Here is a 19,870-nt window from a genome sequence, read left to right as displayed (position 1 = left end):
AATGCTCGAAAAGAGTCACAAGTATTTACATTATTATTTACAATGCTACTATCTGAATGTTCATTATTAAAACATGAAGAAGTAAATACACCATATGTACATGTATTTACAGTACTGTCTGCAGTTTGTTCGTACGAAGCCGAGTAACAATGGTCACTTCCGGTAGAGTTTGAAGATTTTCTCTGTTTTCTTTTGAAGGGCACATTCCATCTCTTGAGCTTTGGCATCCTGCAAAAAGAAATACATTTAGCATTTAATAATTTGAAAGAAATTCAACTGAATTAACTCATTCAATTAATTGGTATCTTTCAAATAATGAGAAACATGTTATAGATCTAAATCTCCAGCAGGACGCAGTTTTACTTTTTAGAAATGACAATACTGAGAGTGTTAATCAAAATGTGGTAACCGATGAAAGTCAATCAACTGCAGCACTGCTTTATTAATTGTTTGTACATGTTGTAAGTGAAATATATGGGAGTTATAAGGTAAAAAAGGTATTAGTAGTAAATACTGATATAATTTATATGTCAAGAATAACATCCTCAAAGTTTTTTTAAATCATCTCCCAAATTTCTTAACGGACAGGTTTCAGATTGACCATTATATCTAATAATGGGGCATTAAGTACAAAATATGGGTCAAGTTAAAATTGCCGAATAAAAAAATGTACCAGCTTAATCACCATAATTTTCCCTCTATATAGACAACATTATGCAATCAACAAAATTACCTAAGAATTTTGGTGAAAGATTGTGTTTTCTTTGAGTTTTTAGAACAACCAGTACTACCTGTGCACTTGGCCAGATTGGCCATTTTTATCTTATAATGGGGCATTAAGTACGACATATAGGTCAAGTTAAAATTGCTGAATAAAAAAACACCAGCTTAATCACCATACTTTTTCCTCTATACAGACAATATTATGTAATTAACAATATTATCTACGAATTTTGGTGAAAGATTGTGTTTTCTTTGAGTTTTTAGAACAACTAGTACTACCTGTGTACTTGGCCAGATTGGCCATTTAATACACACAACGTAAACAAGCTTAACCGCGTTGATAAAGGACATACGTTTACCATATATTGATGCAGCCCATCCTTTCTCTTTTATACTTATTACACACTAGACAATTGTAAAACAGATGAATTAATTTAGTTTAAACATATTTTATTGCCGAAAGCAAATGGATTGGGCACAAGTTATCACAACTTATAAGAGCCCTCTCTACAAATGAATCGAGAACGTTTTTCAGATTTTCTGTGAGTATTTAGATCCTAAATAATTTGGTATTCAATGCGGAAATGAACGCTATTTACAGCCAAGAAAAGCCGCTGGTCTCTTGATAAAACACAGTCTTTTAGCTGTTATGATATTGATTATCGGAAACATCGTGCGAATATTATAACAGTATACATATGTTTTGTCTTTATAAAACCTGCTTTCAGTTCTAACTGACTTAATTGCAGTTAATTACCCACCTGAAATCTTTGTTTTGATAACAGTTTTTGATTACCCACGCTTCGTTGATCTCGTTTCTTCTCGCTGTAGTCTCGCGCCTCGCGATATCTCGCGATAATTTCTTAGCTTATTACAGCAGTTGCCTATCCCTCTGTATTATACGTCCCTGCAGAAACAAACAGTTGATCAACAATATGATTCAATAGGAGTTCGTTTATTTGATCAAGGGGAGATAGCTCTTTCAGAGATTGTTGTGTTAAACACGGAGTGTGGAGGGTGATCACTCTTTCAGAGATTGTTATGTTAAACACGGAGTGTGGAGGGTGATCACTCTTTCAGAGATTGTTATGTTAAACACAGAGGGTGGAGGGAGATAAATCTTTCAGATTGTTGTGTTAAACACGGAGGGTAGAGGGAGATAACACTTTCAGAGATTGTTATGTTGATTGAACGGTTGATAAAAGGGAAAACGGACGTTTGTTCTGTTCGTGTTTTGTCACTGGAAATTTCGACGGATGTAAAATGTCTTTACAATTGTGGAGAGACATCCGCACATTTTATAAGCTGCCAATTTGTGCTATGATCACCAAGCACCGCTTGATGATTTTTAGCTACTGGACGTCTGCAGGTTCCACGTGGGTGTTTTATTAGTTCTGGATTTGTATATTGTCCAGATAACAGGATGTTAAAAACTTAAAGGTAGGTGGTAGTTGAAAAATTGTACTTATAATTTTGCGATAAAAATAATGTAGTGGTGTGAAAAATTCTGTGTTCGTCTGCCTTCTTGACCGGAAGTTAGAAAATCTTCTATCATATGCCAATATTCATACTATGAATCTGGCCTAGAATTTTTTTCTTAGCATTAGAAACGAAAATCTTTTAAACATGATGCACAACAAATTAACTCCCGACTTCATTAACCGTTCATTTCCACCTCTTGTTCTTACTCTCCCTTACCCGATCATTCGAAAATCCTCTTGTTGTCATAGACCTGGATTCAGATATCTTCAAACATGTGCGTTAGGTCTAGAGACATGTTTTAATAGTTATGATTATTGTACATATTTTACATCATGTATACAAGCTTCCTTGTTTTCTGTGAAGATGTATATTGGGAGAAGGCGTACATAAATTATAATAACGTGTGCCTCATCCCTTGTTCTAATGTTTACAATAAATATATGTAAATCAAAATCAAAAGCCAATCCTGACTAAGAGGTTCGCCAGTTGGTATTATCAGGACAACCACATTCACTACTAACAAGTGAAAGGCTTAGAATTTAAAGCCGGTATTTGGTATTTAGACTTATTCGGATTTTGGATGTGACCGTTGTGTCACTTATAACGGATGTTTTGTTACGTTTAATAATCTCAATCGCAAATGGAGTAGGTGTGTAATTTTTAAAATTACAGTTTCAATAATTTGAATTTTGCTTCCATCTGATTTACGTTTCAACCAAAGAGCGGTAAATTGATGTGAATGTACAGGCGTACTGTAGTAGGCCTGACTACGCCAGGAGACAACAGTCTTTAGTTTACTAACTTTAGTCTCCGGATTAAAGTGTCCTAACTCAAATCTTCGGATTTAAGTATACTGATTTTAGTCTCCGGATTAAAGAGTACTAACTTAAGTCTACTGATTAAAGTATACTGACTTTAGTCTTCGGATTTAAGTATATTAACTTAAGTCTACGGTTTTAAGTGTACTAGCTTAAATCTACGGATTTAAGTCTGCGGATATAAACCAAATTAGTGTGTGTTTGGAAAGAGAATTTTCAGTTTCTAGAAACATTACTTAATTGCGTCCCAGAGAAAATGACAGAAAGAAAGTAATATAAATGATACTAGACTTTCCTAAGATCAATGAGTTAGGAGAGACAACTCTTACAAACGCAATCGGAAACATTTCTTTGAAGTTAGAGTTGGGAGGTAAGTAGTTATCTCTCGTGTTTGGATTTTTCCCTAACAGAAAATATTCTTCCCAACAAATGACTGTACCGTGAGCTGATATTTGTCATATATTTTGGCAGCGCCTATTTCACATCATTACTGACTTATCTAGAAATATTCTATTTCTTTGTGCGATATGAAGCTGGACGTATTTGATGCTCATTAGTTTGATGGTTCCATCGTTCTCACTTGAGAATGTGACATTACTTTCTTGAATTTACCGAGATTTACATGGCGGATGTCGTCGATGAAGCAGAAGACGCTTTCTCTTACGGAGCACCTGCTGTTATTCTCCTTTGTACTTTTTCTGGAGTCACCGTGTAAATATTTGTTTTGTTAATAGTTTGCCTTAGTTGAATTGGCGTCAGGATTATAAATATATTCACGTGTTGGTGTTTTCTTGTTGTTTTAATGTTAGTACAGTATAACCTTGTTTTCATTATATCGAGATTTTTTGCTGGGCTATTACCAACTTTTCGTCTATTGAAAACTTTAATCATATAAACCTACAACTTAGTTTATAAAATTGTATTTTTTTAAAGATTTGAATAGAAAAAGGATAAGGTACAGTGTTGCTCGTAATAAAAGAAGGTCAATTTTAGTAAATCATTAGTAAGGTTTCAGTTTCAGTGAATTAATTTACAAGGGTACAGTTTTAATAAATTTATTGATTAGGTTTAAGTTACAGTAAATTTATTGATAAGGTTTTAGTTTGAGTAAATATATATAGTTTCAGTTTTGGTATATCAAAAATGTTTCAAATTTAGTAAATTTATAAAGTTTTAGCTTCATAAATTTATCCGGTTTCAGTTTTAGATTTATAGGATTACGGATTAAAAATGGTTTCAGTTTTAATAGTGTTGAAGTTTACCAATCATCTTGCTAACCATTTAAAGATTTTGGTAAGGTTATAAAATAAGGATTCCTGAACTATTCCGAAGTGTGTCAGGAAGGACGTACTAATAAAATGTGTCATTCTGGTTTGGTAGAAGACCTGCTGACTCCTGTAAAACCGGGTCATGGCGAGATAGTGCGGACGGGCACACTTATATGTAGGGCGGTCTTCGATAAGGCAACATACGACAGAGGTTTCAAGGAGGAAGATATCGTGGAGCAGGTATCATCGTTGGCTATAGTTGTGACTTGAAGAACTTCGATGTGAGTAAACACGATCACCAAGACTTGGTATATATAGACAATCAATGTACAAATGATATCAAAGGATTAATAAGTGGCTAATTAATCTTTTACGTCGGGAAATCTCAGAAAAGTCAAGAAAAATACCCGTTATCGGGAAGGACAATGACTTACATTGAAGGTTGACGTAGATTGAGGATTAATGGATAGTTATCTATTAAAATGTATAAGGATCGGGGACGATGAAATGATAAGTTTTTAATTGTCATTACGAGAGAAGATGTATTACTATTATCAGACTATAAAACATGTACCTGGTTGCGTTTCTGCAATCGACTTATATACTTAAAGCAAGTGCCATCTATTTATTATAGGTTGAGTTTGAAATTCCTTGAGAAAATACGTTTAGGATAGGGTACTTAATTTAATTCGTTTCACGTTTAATGTTTAGTTTCGGTGCTCGGGACAGTGACTATACTGGGAGGGATTTATTTGATAAGGTTTAGACACAGACCTGGTGCATATACTGTCATGGTATATGGTTTATACAACTTTTGGTAGAATGTAGTGAGCTATATATATATATATATATACACACTCGGGAGATGTTATTTAAAAGTAAAACAATTTACAGTTACTGTACAATTATATATTTTCGAGAGACTCAAATATCGCGGTGTTCCAACGTATGCATTTTCATTAGTACTGGATTGCACGTTAAATTTGGCTCACGAGACCGCTTGTCCTTTATTCCAACTCAACTTTTATTCGTTTTTTTCGTCGACATAGGAATTCGTGGATTCAGAGAAATGAATAATTCAACGAAAATAAATTTCCCACGAAAATGAATGATTTTACAGTAGCAATGTATGTTGAGGATAATACAGTTTGCTAGCATGCAATGACGTTCAGGGAACTTTAGAGATACTGAACTTTAGATAAAATACTTTTTTATTAATAAGTATTGACGGATTTATACTGGGTAGGTGTACAGGAGATACATTGCAAACACATCACCTGACAAATTATGTCGTGCTGCTCTGTGGACATGGCTAATTTACAGGGTCAGTTCTTCCGATACAACCACACAGATACTAACTCCACGAACCATCTTCACATTCCAGCATTTTAGAAGAGTGAACTGTAAAATAAGCGGTTAATGTGCGGTAGGTGATTGTGGGGGTGGTTTTAATTAAGACAATGGGTTATTGGAAAAGGTGTCTTTAAAACTAAGATTTTCTTTGCCGGAAGTATAAATTAAATGATGATATTGGTATTAGTTAGAAATTGGAAGAGGGTGTAAAATTATTAAGATGTCTTTACGATAAGGTATTAGTCAGAAATTGGAAGATGGAGTAAAATTAATAAGGTGATACAGGCCAGAAGAGGCGAGGAGTTCGGAAAGGGAGTATTCCTGTTTCCCTGGGTTGAGGGAACAATACGTTTGTAATTGAATGTTACGATATATGTGAAGAGATGTCGGTAGATTGATAGTATCGGCTTATATTAAACCCTCGGGGTTTGCGACCACTCTCACTGTAAAATCTAGACCTCCCAGCGTCTCAGAAATACAGTAGGATCGGTAACAATCCATTCTAATTCAGGCTCCCTGGGTAATCTGGGAATCCTATTGTCTAATTTAGTTATTGTAATTATTATAACAGTTGTAACCTCAAGGGTAAGGCTAAATGTACACATGTCTTCTACGCCATGTAATCTGTATAAAGGTATGTGGATCTATGCGGTATGACTTTGCTTTATTTTACGTGTATTTCAAATATGTTCATAGAGATCATCATTTACGTCTAACGAAGTGGCGAAGCTTTGAAATGTAGTAGTGTTTTAAACAATTTATTTTATCTATATAAACATACAGATCTCTTATAAGAAGTACATCTAAAACGAGCTTACTTTTACAGTGATGTATAGTAAAGGCATATACTGATAGCAACTGACAGTGACGTATACTGGAGGAGAAATCTATATTTAGGTTGATGGGGACTAACAGTGACGTATACTGGATGAGAAATCTATATTTAAGTTAATGGGGACTGACAGTGATGTATACTGGAGGGGAAATCTATATTTAGGTTAATGGGGACTGACAGTGACGTATACTGGATGAGAAATTTATATTTAGGTAGATGGGGACTGACAGTGACGTATACTGGATGAGAAATCTATATTTAGGTTGATGGGGACTAACAGTGACGCATACTCGATGAGAAATCTATATTTATGTTGATGGGGACTGACAGTGACATATACTAGAGGAGAAATCTATATTTAGGTTGATGGGGAATTACAGTGATATATACTCGTGGAGAAATCTATATTTAAGTTGATGGGAGTGACAGTGGCAGTGACGTATACTAGAGGAGAAATCTATATTTAGGTTGATGGGGAATTACAGTGATATATACTCGTGGAGAAATCTATATTTAAGTTGATGGGGATTGAGAGTGACATATACTGGATGAGAAATTTATATTTAAGTTAATGGGGACTGACAATGACGTATACTTGAGGAGAAATCTATATTTAGGTTGATGGGAGTGACAGTGACGTATACTTGTGGAGAAATCTATATCTAGGTTGATGGGAGTGACAGTGACAGTGACGTATACTTGAGGAGAAATCTATATTTAGGTTGATGGGGATTGACAGTGACATATACTGAAGGAGAAATCTATGTTTAGGTTAATGGGGACTGATAGGGAGGTATACCAGAGGAAAAATTATTATTTAAGTTGTTGAGAAATGAAAGCGACGTATAGGGGAAATCCGTTTTTAATTTCACGGGGACTGACAGTGAATTAACCTGGAGGAGAAATCTATATTCAGGTTTACGGGGACTGACAGTGAATTAACCTGGCGGAGAAATCTATATTCAGGTTTACGGGGACTGACAGTGAATTAAACTGAATGAATAATCAATATTTTCAAATAAGTGTTTCGAATATAGAAGTAGAACAGCATGTGAATTCAAAATAATTCAAAGAGTAATAACAACTGTTAATACTGTTATCGAAGAATTTCTGCAATTATCAACACCAAAGCAGTTCGTGGCTGCGTTTCTCTGTCCTGAGAATGGACACCTGTCACTTGTTTCCGCTGGTGATAAAAATTCTTATCTACCGCCAGCAGGTCGTACAGGTAAACGTGTACATTCACACGGCTGCAGGTAGCACCACAAAGGGACGAGACACATCATCTTTAATTGTATTAAAACATTGTCACATGATCACAAGTGTCTTTTCGTAAGCAGCATTGATATAGCAAACTGCTCTGGGCAGGTAAAATATAGACGAGGCGATCAAAAGGGGGAAAAAGATCACCACAATCTGTATTAAAATGTGATACAATTACGTCTAACTAAATTTTTAAAAAGTCACATTGGAATGATGTCATGACCGAATAAATTATTCACAGTTTGTCATATATCTGATTAGATTGTTCGCAAATCACTGATATAAGTAAAATGCTTAAAAATAACTAATTGAAACGGGTCCCTTTTAATTATAATACCACAATTTTTACTTAAATAAGACATCGTACATTCATATGATAAGTAAGTCTGTTATGTTACCTGTTTAGTTGTTTAGATTTATAGTGTTATTTATCATGAGGGTGAGATGTTAAATTTGAGTTTGGAATATGATTCCGTTGATATGGTTGTAGTTTCAATGTTATATATCGATAAATCCTCTCTTTCCAGATGCTTCGACTTTTGTGCCTTGTGGCGGTGTTGGCAGGTTAGTAAATGGACATTTTACCAAATATGAAGTTATCAGCTTAGTATTACTTATTTTGAACACCCCTCGAATCCAAATAAGGATATGTCATAGGAAGCGTTTACCTCACAGAGATATGTCTGACGGAGCGTTTGTGTGACTGTGATTGGTTTATATTTTAGTGGTTACCAACGCCTACCGCCGTGTGTGTTATCATACTAACTGGTCACAATACAGACAAAGCCCTGGTAAATTCTACCCCGAGAACATCGACCCCACTCTTTGCACACATATCATCTATGCTTTCGCAACTCTCAATGGAAATCATTTGAAGGCATTCGAATGGAATGATGAGAGCACGTCATGGTCCAAAGGCATGTAAGTATGGCAATGTACAGGTTGGTAGACGACTAAGTAGTCCATAGATTCTGATATATAGGCTAATTGTAGGCTCAGTATTCCAAAGAGACCTATATATAGGCTAATTGTAGGCTCAGTATTCTAAAGAGTCCTATATATAGGCTAATTGTAGGCTCAGTAGTCCAAAGAGTCCTATATATAGGCTAATACTAGGCTCAGTATTCCAAAGAGTCCTATATATAGGATAATTTTAGGCTCAGTAGTCCAAAGTAGGATATGTAGTCCAAACGGTGCAGTAAACAGGCTAGTGATATGCTCATATTCTGATATACAGGTTTGTTGTCAGCTCAGTAGTCAAAAGATAAAGGTAAAGCAATGTCATTCTGTGGAAGCCATTGTCCATATCTACACTTTCTTCTGTTCAAACCCATTCATCTGTTATGAATCGTATGGTTGTAGGTACGAGCGATTTATTGCAATGAAGTCACAGAATCCATCTGTAAAGATGATGTTAGCGGTTGGTGGCTGGAATATGGGATCTGCACCTTTCACAAGGATTGCAGCCTCCGATCAAAGCCGCAGGGACTTCGCCAATGACGCCGCAAAATTCCTTCGTTCCCATGGTTTTGACGGACTTGATTTTGACTGGGAGTACCCGGCCAACAGGGGGAGTCCGGCTTCCGACAAGCAAAACTTCGTCTCCCTTGTTAAGGTAAGATAGTTATGTAAAAGTCTTTTCACACAGTCGTAAGGATAGGGAGAGTCAACTCCTTCTATAATGATAATTATAGGGTGAGTCTTATTCGGTTTTGATGCTGAAGGAAAGTCGACTTAAGTTACACTGAATGGAAGAAAGTCGACTCCTACTGTCATGGTGATGGAGGAGTCGTTGCGAGTCGACTTCTCTATACACAACTGCTTTGTAGGCTCTGTACTCTTTTGTTTGATATAAGAATTATGATTTAAGTGATGACAAATGAATGAAATAAGCTGTCTTTACAATTATTTTTGCATGAACATACCCGGTTATATATTAATTTTTTCCTTTATTTTTTCAACATTGTACAGACAACACGTGAAATATTTGATGCAGAGGCACAAACAAGCGGCAAACCCCGTCTTCTACTCTCGGCAGCTACAGGAGCAGGAAAGTCAAAGATTGAAACTGCATACGACTTGCCCCAACTCGTGAAGTAAGTCACTGTCATCACATTGATCAATTTATATTTCCAGAAATACAGTCGACTTGATTCTGATGTTCCAATTACCTTTACAGTCTAGCCTTTGATTTTCAGTATATGACAGAATTTTATCAATGACTATGGTAAATTAGACTTGTTTACGTGAAAACTGTTTTTGCGAAGTCAGTGAAATATGATGGCCTTTTATACTCGCCTCACACATTCATACATTGTTTTATCTTATTCGTGTCTAATGCACGGTACTTTTTAGAACGAATACCTAGTGTATTGACTGCGCCTTAAGGACACACATGTTCTGTGTGGAACAGTGACATTAAGGGTTAACCTTATCCAACAAACTGAAAAAAGTTAATCAGGAGAAATATCCACACAGTCAGTACATTCCTATCAAACGAAGCAAGATCCGGAAACATATAGACAGAATATTAAACTTTTTTTTAGATATCTGGATATGATCAACCTTATGACCTACGATCTGCACGGTGCGTTTGATGGCCACACAGGCCACAACAGTCCTCTAAAGGCAGGTCCAATGGATAGTGGTGATGACGCCACCCTCAACGTGGTAAGTTGAAAAACATTAAAATATTGCATCATGTCTTAAAAATATAATAGCTGACGTTGATATGATAAATATGGACCTTTCACCAAGGTATTATTTTCTCGTTTCAATATCACAATGATGGAAGCATTTGTTGTCATTAGGAATGGGCTGCCAAAGAATATGTGAAGAGAGGAACACCGAAGAGTATGCTTAACATCGGAATGCCTCTTTACGGTCGCTCCTTTACACTGGGGGGCTCTAACACCGGTGTGAATGCTCCCATTCGAGGTGCAGGAACTGCTGGCAGGTATACCGGAGAGGCTGGCATTCTTGCCTACTACGAGGTAAAGGTCCTTCATATACCCATATCAGTTAAAGGCCTCGAACTTTGGACGTCAACCGAGAAATGATGACATTTTCCCATACTAGCGTGATTTTGCTCGCATGGAGCAATAAAAGTAATGAGGTATTAGGTAAAAAAAATCAAAAGCAGATTTATATTCCTTACTGTTAGACACGTCTGTGGTTAAAACGATCTCATATATCATTGATAAATAAAATATGTATCGTTAATAACTAACATGCATTTATTGTGACGAGACAACTTAGTTTTACACCAGAAACGTCAATACAGTAAGATATTAATAAATATTACTAACAATATGGTAGTGGAATCCCAGCCCTTGTGGTTAGTTTAATTTTGTGTCTTATTTCTTTTTTCTGATAAAATCATGTATGCTTGCCTTTTCCTGTCAGCGAAACAAAATAGTTGTGATGATAAGGACTGACGAAATCTGAGAGGATAACATTATGGTTGTCTGCTTTCCTCTTATACATGGCATATTGACATTACCTCAGTAATATTTACATGTTATATGGTTGATGTAGCGATATTATATTGTCACGGCCAGGAAACCCCTGCCCTTACTGATAATAATGTAACCAATCGTATGTAAATGAGGAATGGAATTGCATCGAAGGGATTTCCCATAAGCAAATCTGATCAGAAAAGTAGATTTGCGGACACGATAAATTCAATTTAAACATTGTATCCTGGTTTTTGATATATTTCAAGTTTATCACAAAAACAGAGAATGTTAAATTATTCTTTTTTATTTCCTTCAGATCTGTAAAATGATTCCCGGCGCTCAGAAGCACATCATACAGGGAGAGGAAGTGCCTTACATCGTCAAGGGTAACCAGTGGGTGGGCTACGATGATGAAGAAAGTCTCCGTAAGAAGGTAATTCAAGGTCTCGTTGATATGACAAAGGCGTAATGCTAGATGTTTTAACAGTAATTAACAATGCAGGACCAACAGAGTAATGATTAACGATTTCAACGGTAATTAACACGCAGAAATCACAATCTTGTAAAGAAAATTAACACTGCAGACCCGATAAATGTTTTTAAAACGTTAGAACCGACGGAATAAAGTATATTTCTCCGGTGGTAGGATAAAACCTGATTTAAAATGGATTTTTAAATTATTTTCATACCACCTTTAAGCAATCATCTTTATATGATAGGTGGATTTCGTAAAACAAGAGCAATATGGTGGTATAATGGTTTGGAGTTTGGCGTTGGATGATTTCTCAGGATCCTGCGGACAAGGAAAATATCCACTTTTACACGCGATCAATGACGAATTGACAAGGTCTAGCCCTGGATCTAAGTAAGTCATCTGGGTTCTTTACAAGGTGCAGCCCCTAATCTGCTTTGTCCAAGTAAGCTACCTAACTTCTGTGTAAGGTCCAGCCCCGGATCAGTGTTAACCAAGAAGTAAGTTACCTAACTTCTGTGTAAGGTCCAGTCCGCATCAGTGTTAACAAAGAAGTAAGTTACCTAACTTCTCTATAAGGTCCAGCCCCGGATTAGTGGTTACCAAGTACTAAGTTATCTAGCTTTTCTACAAGGTCCAGCCCCGGATCAGTGTTAACCAAGAAGTAAGTTACCTAACTTCTGTGTAAGGTCCAGCCCGGATCAGTGTTAACCAAGAAGTAAATTACCTAACTTCTGTGTAAGGTCCAGTCCGCATCAGTGTTAACAAAGAAGTAAGTTACCTAACTTCTCTATAAGGTCCAGCCCCGGATTAGTGGTTACCAAGTACTAAGTTATCTAGCTTTTCTACAAGGTCCAGCCCCGGATCAGTGTTAACCAAGCACTAAGTTACCTCGCTTTTCTACAAGGTCCAGCCCTGGATCAGTGGTTTCTACAAGGTTCACTCCCTGATATGTTGTATCCAAAGCTGTCAGCTAACTTATACACAAGCTACAGCATGTCAGATACGATATCCTTTGTAGGAAAGTGGCGAATGCAATAATATATTGTTACCAATGAGAAAGCATGACATACTTAATTTGTTACAATGTTAGCCCGGCGTAATCTTCAAAATTGAGCAGCGTGAAAAACAGAATCATATACCTAACTCTATATTTGTATTAGTGCTATATCCCTTTGTGCCTGTTGTACAACCCTCTCTTACAGTAGAATTAATACAAGTTTCATATCTAACGTCGAAAAGGAATCCTAGAATATAATCACATTCGCCCGTTGATACTATTTAAAAAGGTTATAGCAGAAATGGAAGATTTTGAATATTTTGCATGCTTTCCGATATTCATGTAAAATTTGACAATATTTCATTGCTCTTCCTTTTCCGTATTTCTTTCCTACAATTATTTATCAAGAATAATTTGGCTTTTTCGCGAAATGTATTTTTCACATGATGCACTTTGATTGTTCTCTTCATGAAGTATTTAACAAATGTCCTATTACAAAGAGTTTCTGAAAGGTATTGGTCGTTGTCTGTCCGCAAAATCCATTGTAGTCAGTTATGATAGATATAACCAGACCTGAATTAATTATTGCTTCTCTAACATATACGGGTAAAAAGACAGGACAATCTTAAAAACACTAATGGCGTACTAGTGAGGGAAATTGTATAAACTTTGATAATTGTATGGGATGATGTAATTCTGGGCAGGCTTTTGTACATTGTGCTGAAGTAAATATATAAAGCATTAAGTTCCTGACATATCAGCCAGTGAACTTTAGCCAGCTTTGATCTGAAACATCCTCCAGTAAAATCAGGTCCCCTTAGGACAAAGAACTAGACAGTATAGAGGCACGTCTGAAATTCCTACTGTTTCCATACAGTAACGAAATATTTATCGAAATAACAACGATATTGTTGCATAGTAGGATTAATGGTTAGTGGAGTTTGACTAGAACAAAATTCTTATCCCAGTTTTTTTAAACATCCAATTCTAGAAAAAGCTATTAAAAACGTTCTTCATTCAAACCATTAAACAAATTTCAATTCCCTGTTGTACGAACTGTCTTTGGCAAGATATGAGAATATAGGTGTGAAATATAGCAAAGAAATGTGGACCAGACCTGAATAAAAAGAGCAAACCTACGGTAACATAAAAAAGAGTATGTTTTCATTATAGAATATTCAGCATGATTAAGTGTGAATGTTATTTCCATTTAACTCCAACTGCGACTCCGGAAATCAATCCTTAAGCGATGGAACAAGAACTGACAGTATTATAGAAGAATTGTGGAGATGAGTTATGTTGAGCTATAAGTAGTACGTGGAATATTGCTGAAAAAAATAACGTCTAGATAGCGCAAATCTTTTCTTTCTTTTTTTTTTTTATTTTCCTTTCCTGTCATCAATATAGACAAGTGCTGGGACCATATTAAAATTCATTCTTAAAGTTATTTTTCAGCCCAGTAACAAGCGCACCGGTCACTACACAAAAGCCTGTGGCAACTAACGCTCCTGCTCAAACAAACGCTCCAGTCACCGTTGCGCCCCAAACAAACGCTCCAGTCACTGGTGCACCCCAGACAAACGCTCCAGTCACTAATGCGCCCCAAACAAACGCCCCAGCCCCTCAAGCCTCTACAACCGGTATGTCTGTACATATAGTACAATGCCTATGTTGCAAACAACTTCGTTACTGATTTTAAGTACGTAAATAAAATGATATATTAGTTATCATACATATATTTGGAAACCAATAACTCCATACGTGCGTCAACAAGATGTTAAAGGTATGTTTAAAATGATAATTCTCCCCTGGAAGAGAACCAACGAAAGTTATACACGCATCACCTATTATTGGAAAAAGTAAGAAGCATTAACTTAAAGTCTCTGTTTCCTGATATGGTGTGTTGTGCTGGCTTGCTTGCCTTATTTTTAATTTGTACAATTTGCACAAAAGGTCAATGTTGCTAAGCTAATCGACTCGCCCCCCAAATGCTTGCTTTTGATGTTACTTTTAACAGCACCTAGCGCCCATCATACGGTAACCACTACAAATCACTTCAACTGTGCCTCTCAGACTACTGGTTTTTACCCTAGTCCAACTGATTGCTCAATGTACTACATCTGTGCTGGTGGGGCTGCGTTTGAAGTGGCGTGTACATCAGGCCTTCAATTTAACCCGAACACCTTGTTTTGTGATTGGCCAAGAAATGTCCAATGCAAAGCCAGTATGCCACCTTCCTCACAGCCACCTGCATTGACACAGAAGCCAGTCGTATCCATGACAACGATGTCTCCTACAAATGCACCAGTCACGACGATGCCACCACAACCAGTTGCTACTAATCCTCCGGCAACCAACGCACCAGCTCCAACCAACGCGCCACAAACCAGCGCACCGGGTCAAACCAACGCGCCAGGTAAAACATAAGATTCTCAAGGATCTGGTTCGGTACCTTTATATCACCAAGTTTGTCTTGTTAAGCGTAGCGTTGTTATTGACGAGAAGTTAGACTACACTTCGTACTAAATGTATAGGACGGAATGGCGTGCTACTTTGTGTTATTTTGTCAGCCAGGTGTTTCGAATATCTGGTATGAAAAATATTCTACTGTAGGCTTTAGTCAGATGAAATACGTAAAAAGTGCTTGTCTGAACAAGTTGAGAAAATCTTTCAGTTATAATCAAGACCATTAGACAGACCTTGCTGGAATTCTTACCACAGTGGTCTGTATTTAGAGCTGTGGATAAAGTGTTTGTAACGTGGTTACGTCATTGTATTTCATTAATATATTACCGAAGAGTACCATTTGCAGATGTTTTTTTCCTTGCATTAAGTATTGCATGGGCAGTTTCCATATTTTGAAGATATCAGAAGAAATGTAATTCAAAATGTCATTCCTAACACAGTTGTACAAACAACGTGCTTTTCCTGCGCACGAGGACTATCACACGTTACACAAACCATCTTTTTTTTTAGTATTTCACAATCACATCTTTCTCATTATTAAGTTTACATGTAATATTGTATTATCTAATCTTGTCAGACATTCTCGCATACTTATAGGTCTTAACTCATAACATCTTACTTATCAACATGCACGCACACGTTATAAATGTCGCTACACTTTAATCCATTCCTGGTCCTCCGTTTTAAGTGTTTTAAACAACAAATGTTGACTTGTGTTGTATGCCTATAGAGCTGACCAGTTTTAAAACTGTGATATATTCTTGTAAATGTAAAAGTGAAGGAGGCATGGAGTGCATTCGGGACATGCAATGAACATAGTTTTATATATCGTCGACAACAGTATATCAAGCTACAATGCTTTAAGGGGGTTGATTCCGTGGGTAGCAATTAAAAGAATCGCGCTGTTCTATGTTGCTGATGTTTGGTTTTTGTTTAAAAAGTTTTCACGTCAAGCTTTTTGCTTCATAATATTCTAAAATTGCTGCTTTAGTAACATAACGTGGAACGACCTTCTTCGACTTCAACCACTCAAGAAGGTAAACTACACATGAAAAAAGACAACGTCTTATTCAAATGGTAAGCTCAGTTAAAAGAACGATACACCTAGTTGACCTAATGGTAACTACGAGCGACACCCCGCTTAGATATATTAATAAACACGAGCGACACCCCGCTTAGATATATCAGTAAGTACGAGCGACACCCCGCTTAGATATATTAGTAAGTACGTGCGACACCCCGCTTATATATATTAGTTAGTACGAGCGACACCCCGCTTAGATATATCAGTAATCACGAACGACACCCCGCTTATATATATTAATAAGTCCGAACGACACCCTGCTTAGATGTATACGTAAGTCCGAGCGACACCCCGCTTAGATATATTAGTAACTAAGAGCGACACCCCGCTTAGATATATTATTAAGTCCGAGCGACACCCCGCTTAGATATATCAGTAAGTACGAGCGACACTCTGCTTAGATATATTAGTAAGTACGAGCGACACCCCGCTTAGATATATCGTAAGTACGAGCGACACTCTGCTTAGATATATTAGTAACTAAGAGCGACACCCCGCTTAGATATATTAGTAAGTACGAGCGACACCCCGCTTTGAGATATAAGTAAGTACGAGCGACACCCCGCTTAGATATATCAGTAAGTACGAGCGACACTCTGCTTAGATATATTAGTAAGTCCGAGCGACACCCCGCTTAGATATATTAGTAATCACGAGCGACACCCCGCTTAGATATATTAGTAAGTACGAGCGACACCCTGCTTAGATATATTAGTAAGTACGAGCGACACCCTGACTAATGCACGATAGGTATCATTTCCAGTCTACGAATTGGATAGGTTTAATCCAAAGCTCACGTGCCTGGTACGTTAACAGACATCGTGCATGCTACAGCATATATATATATATGACAGTTTTGAGTGACATATTGAATGATGACGTGTATGCCAATTTAAGAGAACATTTCAAATGCAAAGTTTGACAGACCACGTGCATTATGTTGTTGAGTATAACAGTCAAATTTACATGATTTGCTGAAAGACAGTCTGTAAGTCTAAGTTGCATATCATTCGATGTAAAGCTAAAGGAATGCTAATGCGTAATAGCCCCATGAAATATATAATTGATTCTCCATTACATATGTTCTCTAAATGACAGTCCACGGTAATAAGTCTGATATTCCCTCTTTCCACGGAAATAATGAATATGTGTAGGAATAAGTTTGACAAACGTCAATGATTTTGTTACATACAAGAAAGTCTGATTGATGTGAATACTTCTGTTTTTCGTGAATAAGTCTGATAATCGTGAATAAGTTTGATATATGTGAATAAGTCTGATGCTTGTGAAAAAATCTGATTGAAATGACTACAAATATACATGACATCACATGTAATTTGCTACAAGGATAACGTGTATGTTATGGTAACACGATAATACAATAGTTGATGTAACATATTAGCAATGTCTGCCTTGCTTTACTAACTTCTTTTGCCGTTTACTCTGTAAATGTTGCTTAAATAACTTCCTCAGCACACAGCCAACAACGCCAGCTTCTCAGCCAGCACATTGCCGATATAAACCTCGTGAACGAGAAAAAAATCACAGGATTAAGTTATGACAAGATACTTACAGTCTTAATATTTTCAGTTGTAGTATCTGTCCACAGTTTTGATATATATATATCAAGTGTCTTAATGTAATGTTTTAAACACATGTGTATTCTTTGGATAAGTCTTGAAACTATCATACACGTGTATTTGTTAAATACTAAGAAAGCACATTGTAAAAACATAGTGATTTGTTTGTGTGTTTGTGCGAGTGTAACAATATATATACGGTTGTTTAACATCATATGTGTCACAGCATGTAAAACACTTTAAGCGCCTGTAAAACGCTATCGCTTTGATTGTGCCTGTAAACAATATATGCATTGTACTGTATCCGACTGTTAGACACAATGTTTACACTGTTTGCTTGTAAAATAATATGTACATTGTACTGGTGGTGACTATCTGACTGTTAGACACAATGTTTACACTGTTTGCTTGTAAAATAATATGTACATTGTACTGTTGGTGACTATCTGACTGTTAGACACAATGTTTACACTGTTTACTTGCAAAATAATATGTACATTGGACTGGTGGTGACTATCTGACTGTTAGACACAATGTTTACACTGTTTACTTGCAAAATAATATGTACATTGTACTGGTGGTGACTATCTGACTGTTAGACACAATGTTTACACTGTTTGCTTGTAAAATAATATGTACATTGTACTGGTGGTGATTATCTGACTGTAAGACACAATGTTTACACTGTTTTCTTGTCAAGTAATATGCACATTGTACTGTTGGTGACTATCTGACTGTTAGACACAATGTTTACACTGTTTTCTTGTCAAGTAATATGTACATTGTACTGTTGGTGACTATCCGACTGTCAGACACCATGTTTACACTGTTTGCTTGTAAAGTAACATGTACATGGTACTGTCAAAGACTATCTGACTCTAGGACATTGCGTTTCCGTCTATCAACTTCCTCGTACTCTAATGTGAAGTTGTTTGTGTAGAACTTACAGATATAGTAAATGTTACTTTTCCACTGGTTCAAATGTTTGCGCTCTTACTAAAAATCCTGATGTTTACATATGTGTGTTTATGTGGAGTTGATCGTGCAGTGCAGTCAGATATTGGTGTTACCTTGGAGTTGGCTGTGCATTCGTTTGTATTCGAGTTGTATGTCACTTTGGCGTTGCAGTGAAGACGTGCCAATTGTTTGCTGGTGTGAAGTAGACATTGTTTCTTATCACTTTATGTGCAGCACTGTCCTATATTGTTTCTAACTGTGCTTTTGTAACGCTTTCAAATATTTTTCGTTTCTATGAAGTTGTCAGTGTAGTGCTATTATACATTGCTTAATGTTGATTTGACCGTGGATATTATCTATATGGGGTTGCCAGTGCAGCGCTGTCAAATATTGTTTGTTAATTTAAATGTACTATGTGTTATCGCTAGATATTGGTGCAACTGTGGAGTTGGTTGTGTTGTTCTATCATATATTTTTTTTTCTGAGGAGTTGCATGTGCAGTGCTGTCAGTTTTTTGTTTGTTTGTGTGAAGTTGTCTGTGCAGTTCTATTACACATTGTCTATGTGTAGTTGACTGTGCAATCTTGCCAGATATTGCTTGTTTTTATCGCTGTCAGATGTTGTTTGTTATGAGGAATTGTGTGTACAATGCTACAATACATTGTTTATGTAGAGTTAACTGTGAAAGTCTGCCGTTTATTTACATTTAGTTGGCTGTCTAGCGCTGTTTATGTTGCGTCAGATATTGTGCCTTGATGATGTGTTATAGCTATACGTCACGCAAAGCTATGTTTGCTTCAATCGCTAACAATATGGCTCTGCTTTTCAGCAAAATTCTGCACCGGGAAGGCCGATGGTATTCACGCCGATCCCAATGACTGTTCACATTTCTATGAATGTGCAGCAGGTTTGCAATTCCACGAGACATGTTCCCCTGGAACTGTGTTCAACGACGAATCCTTCATTTGTGACTATCCTCATAACGTGCCAAAATGCTCGGGATCAGGGAGATAAACGCGACCACATGAAGTGTTGCTTTGACATCACGATTGTAATTTATTCAATAAAATGTTTACAAATTCCTTTTTGCTGGGTTATGTTCTGTCTCTGA

General features: G+C 36.7%; 1 protein-coding gene across 1 annotated transcript in view; it reads left to right on the top strand.

The window, feature by feature from the left end:
• The first annotated feature begins 8,269 nt into the window (after positions 1-8,269).
• LOC132545698 (uncharacterized) overlaps positions 8,270-19,870 on the top strand; it is a 59,961-nt gene continuing 48,360 nt past the window's right edge. Inside the window, 11 exon segments of the mRNA XM_060209387.1 lie at positions 8,270-8,306; positions 8,468-8,663; positions 9,105-9,357; positions 9,714-9,838; positions 10,289-10,412; positions 10,553-10,735; positions 11,517-11,633; positions 11,920-12,065; positions 14,128-14,312; positions 14,690-15,088; positions 19,589-19,666. Coding sequence (XP_060065370.1) covers positions 8,270-8,306; positions 8,468-8,663; positions 9,105-9,357; positions 9,714-9,838; positions 10,289-10,412; positions 10,553-10,735; positions 11,517-11,633; positions 11,920-12,065; positions 14,128-14,312; positions 14,690-15,088; positions 19,589-19,666 — 1,843 coding nt within the window.

Source organism: Ylistrum balloti, unplaced genomic scaffold, assembly GCF_031769215.1.
Source record: "Ylistrum balloti isolate Yb309-2 unplaced genomic scaffold, AGI_CSIRO_Ybal_v1 Utg369852, whole genome shotgun sequence".
In the NCBI taxonomy this organism is placed as follows: domain Eukaryota; kingdom Metazoa; phylum Mollusca; class Bivalvia; order Pectinida; family Pectinidae; genus Ylistrum; species Ylistrum balloti.
This window is presented reverse-complemented; position numbering and strand designations above follow the sequence as displayed.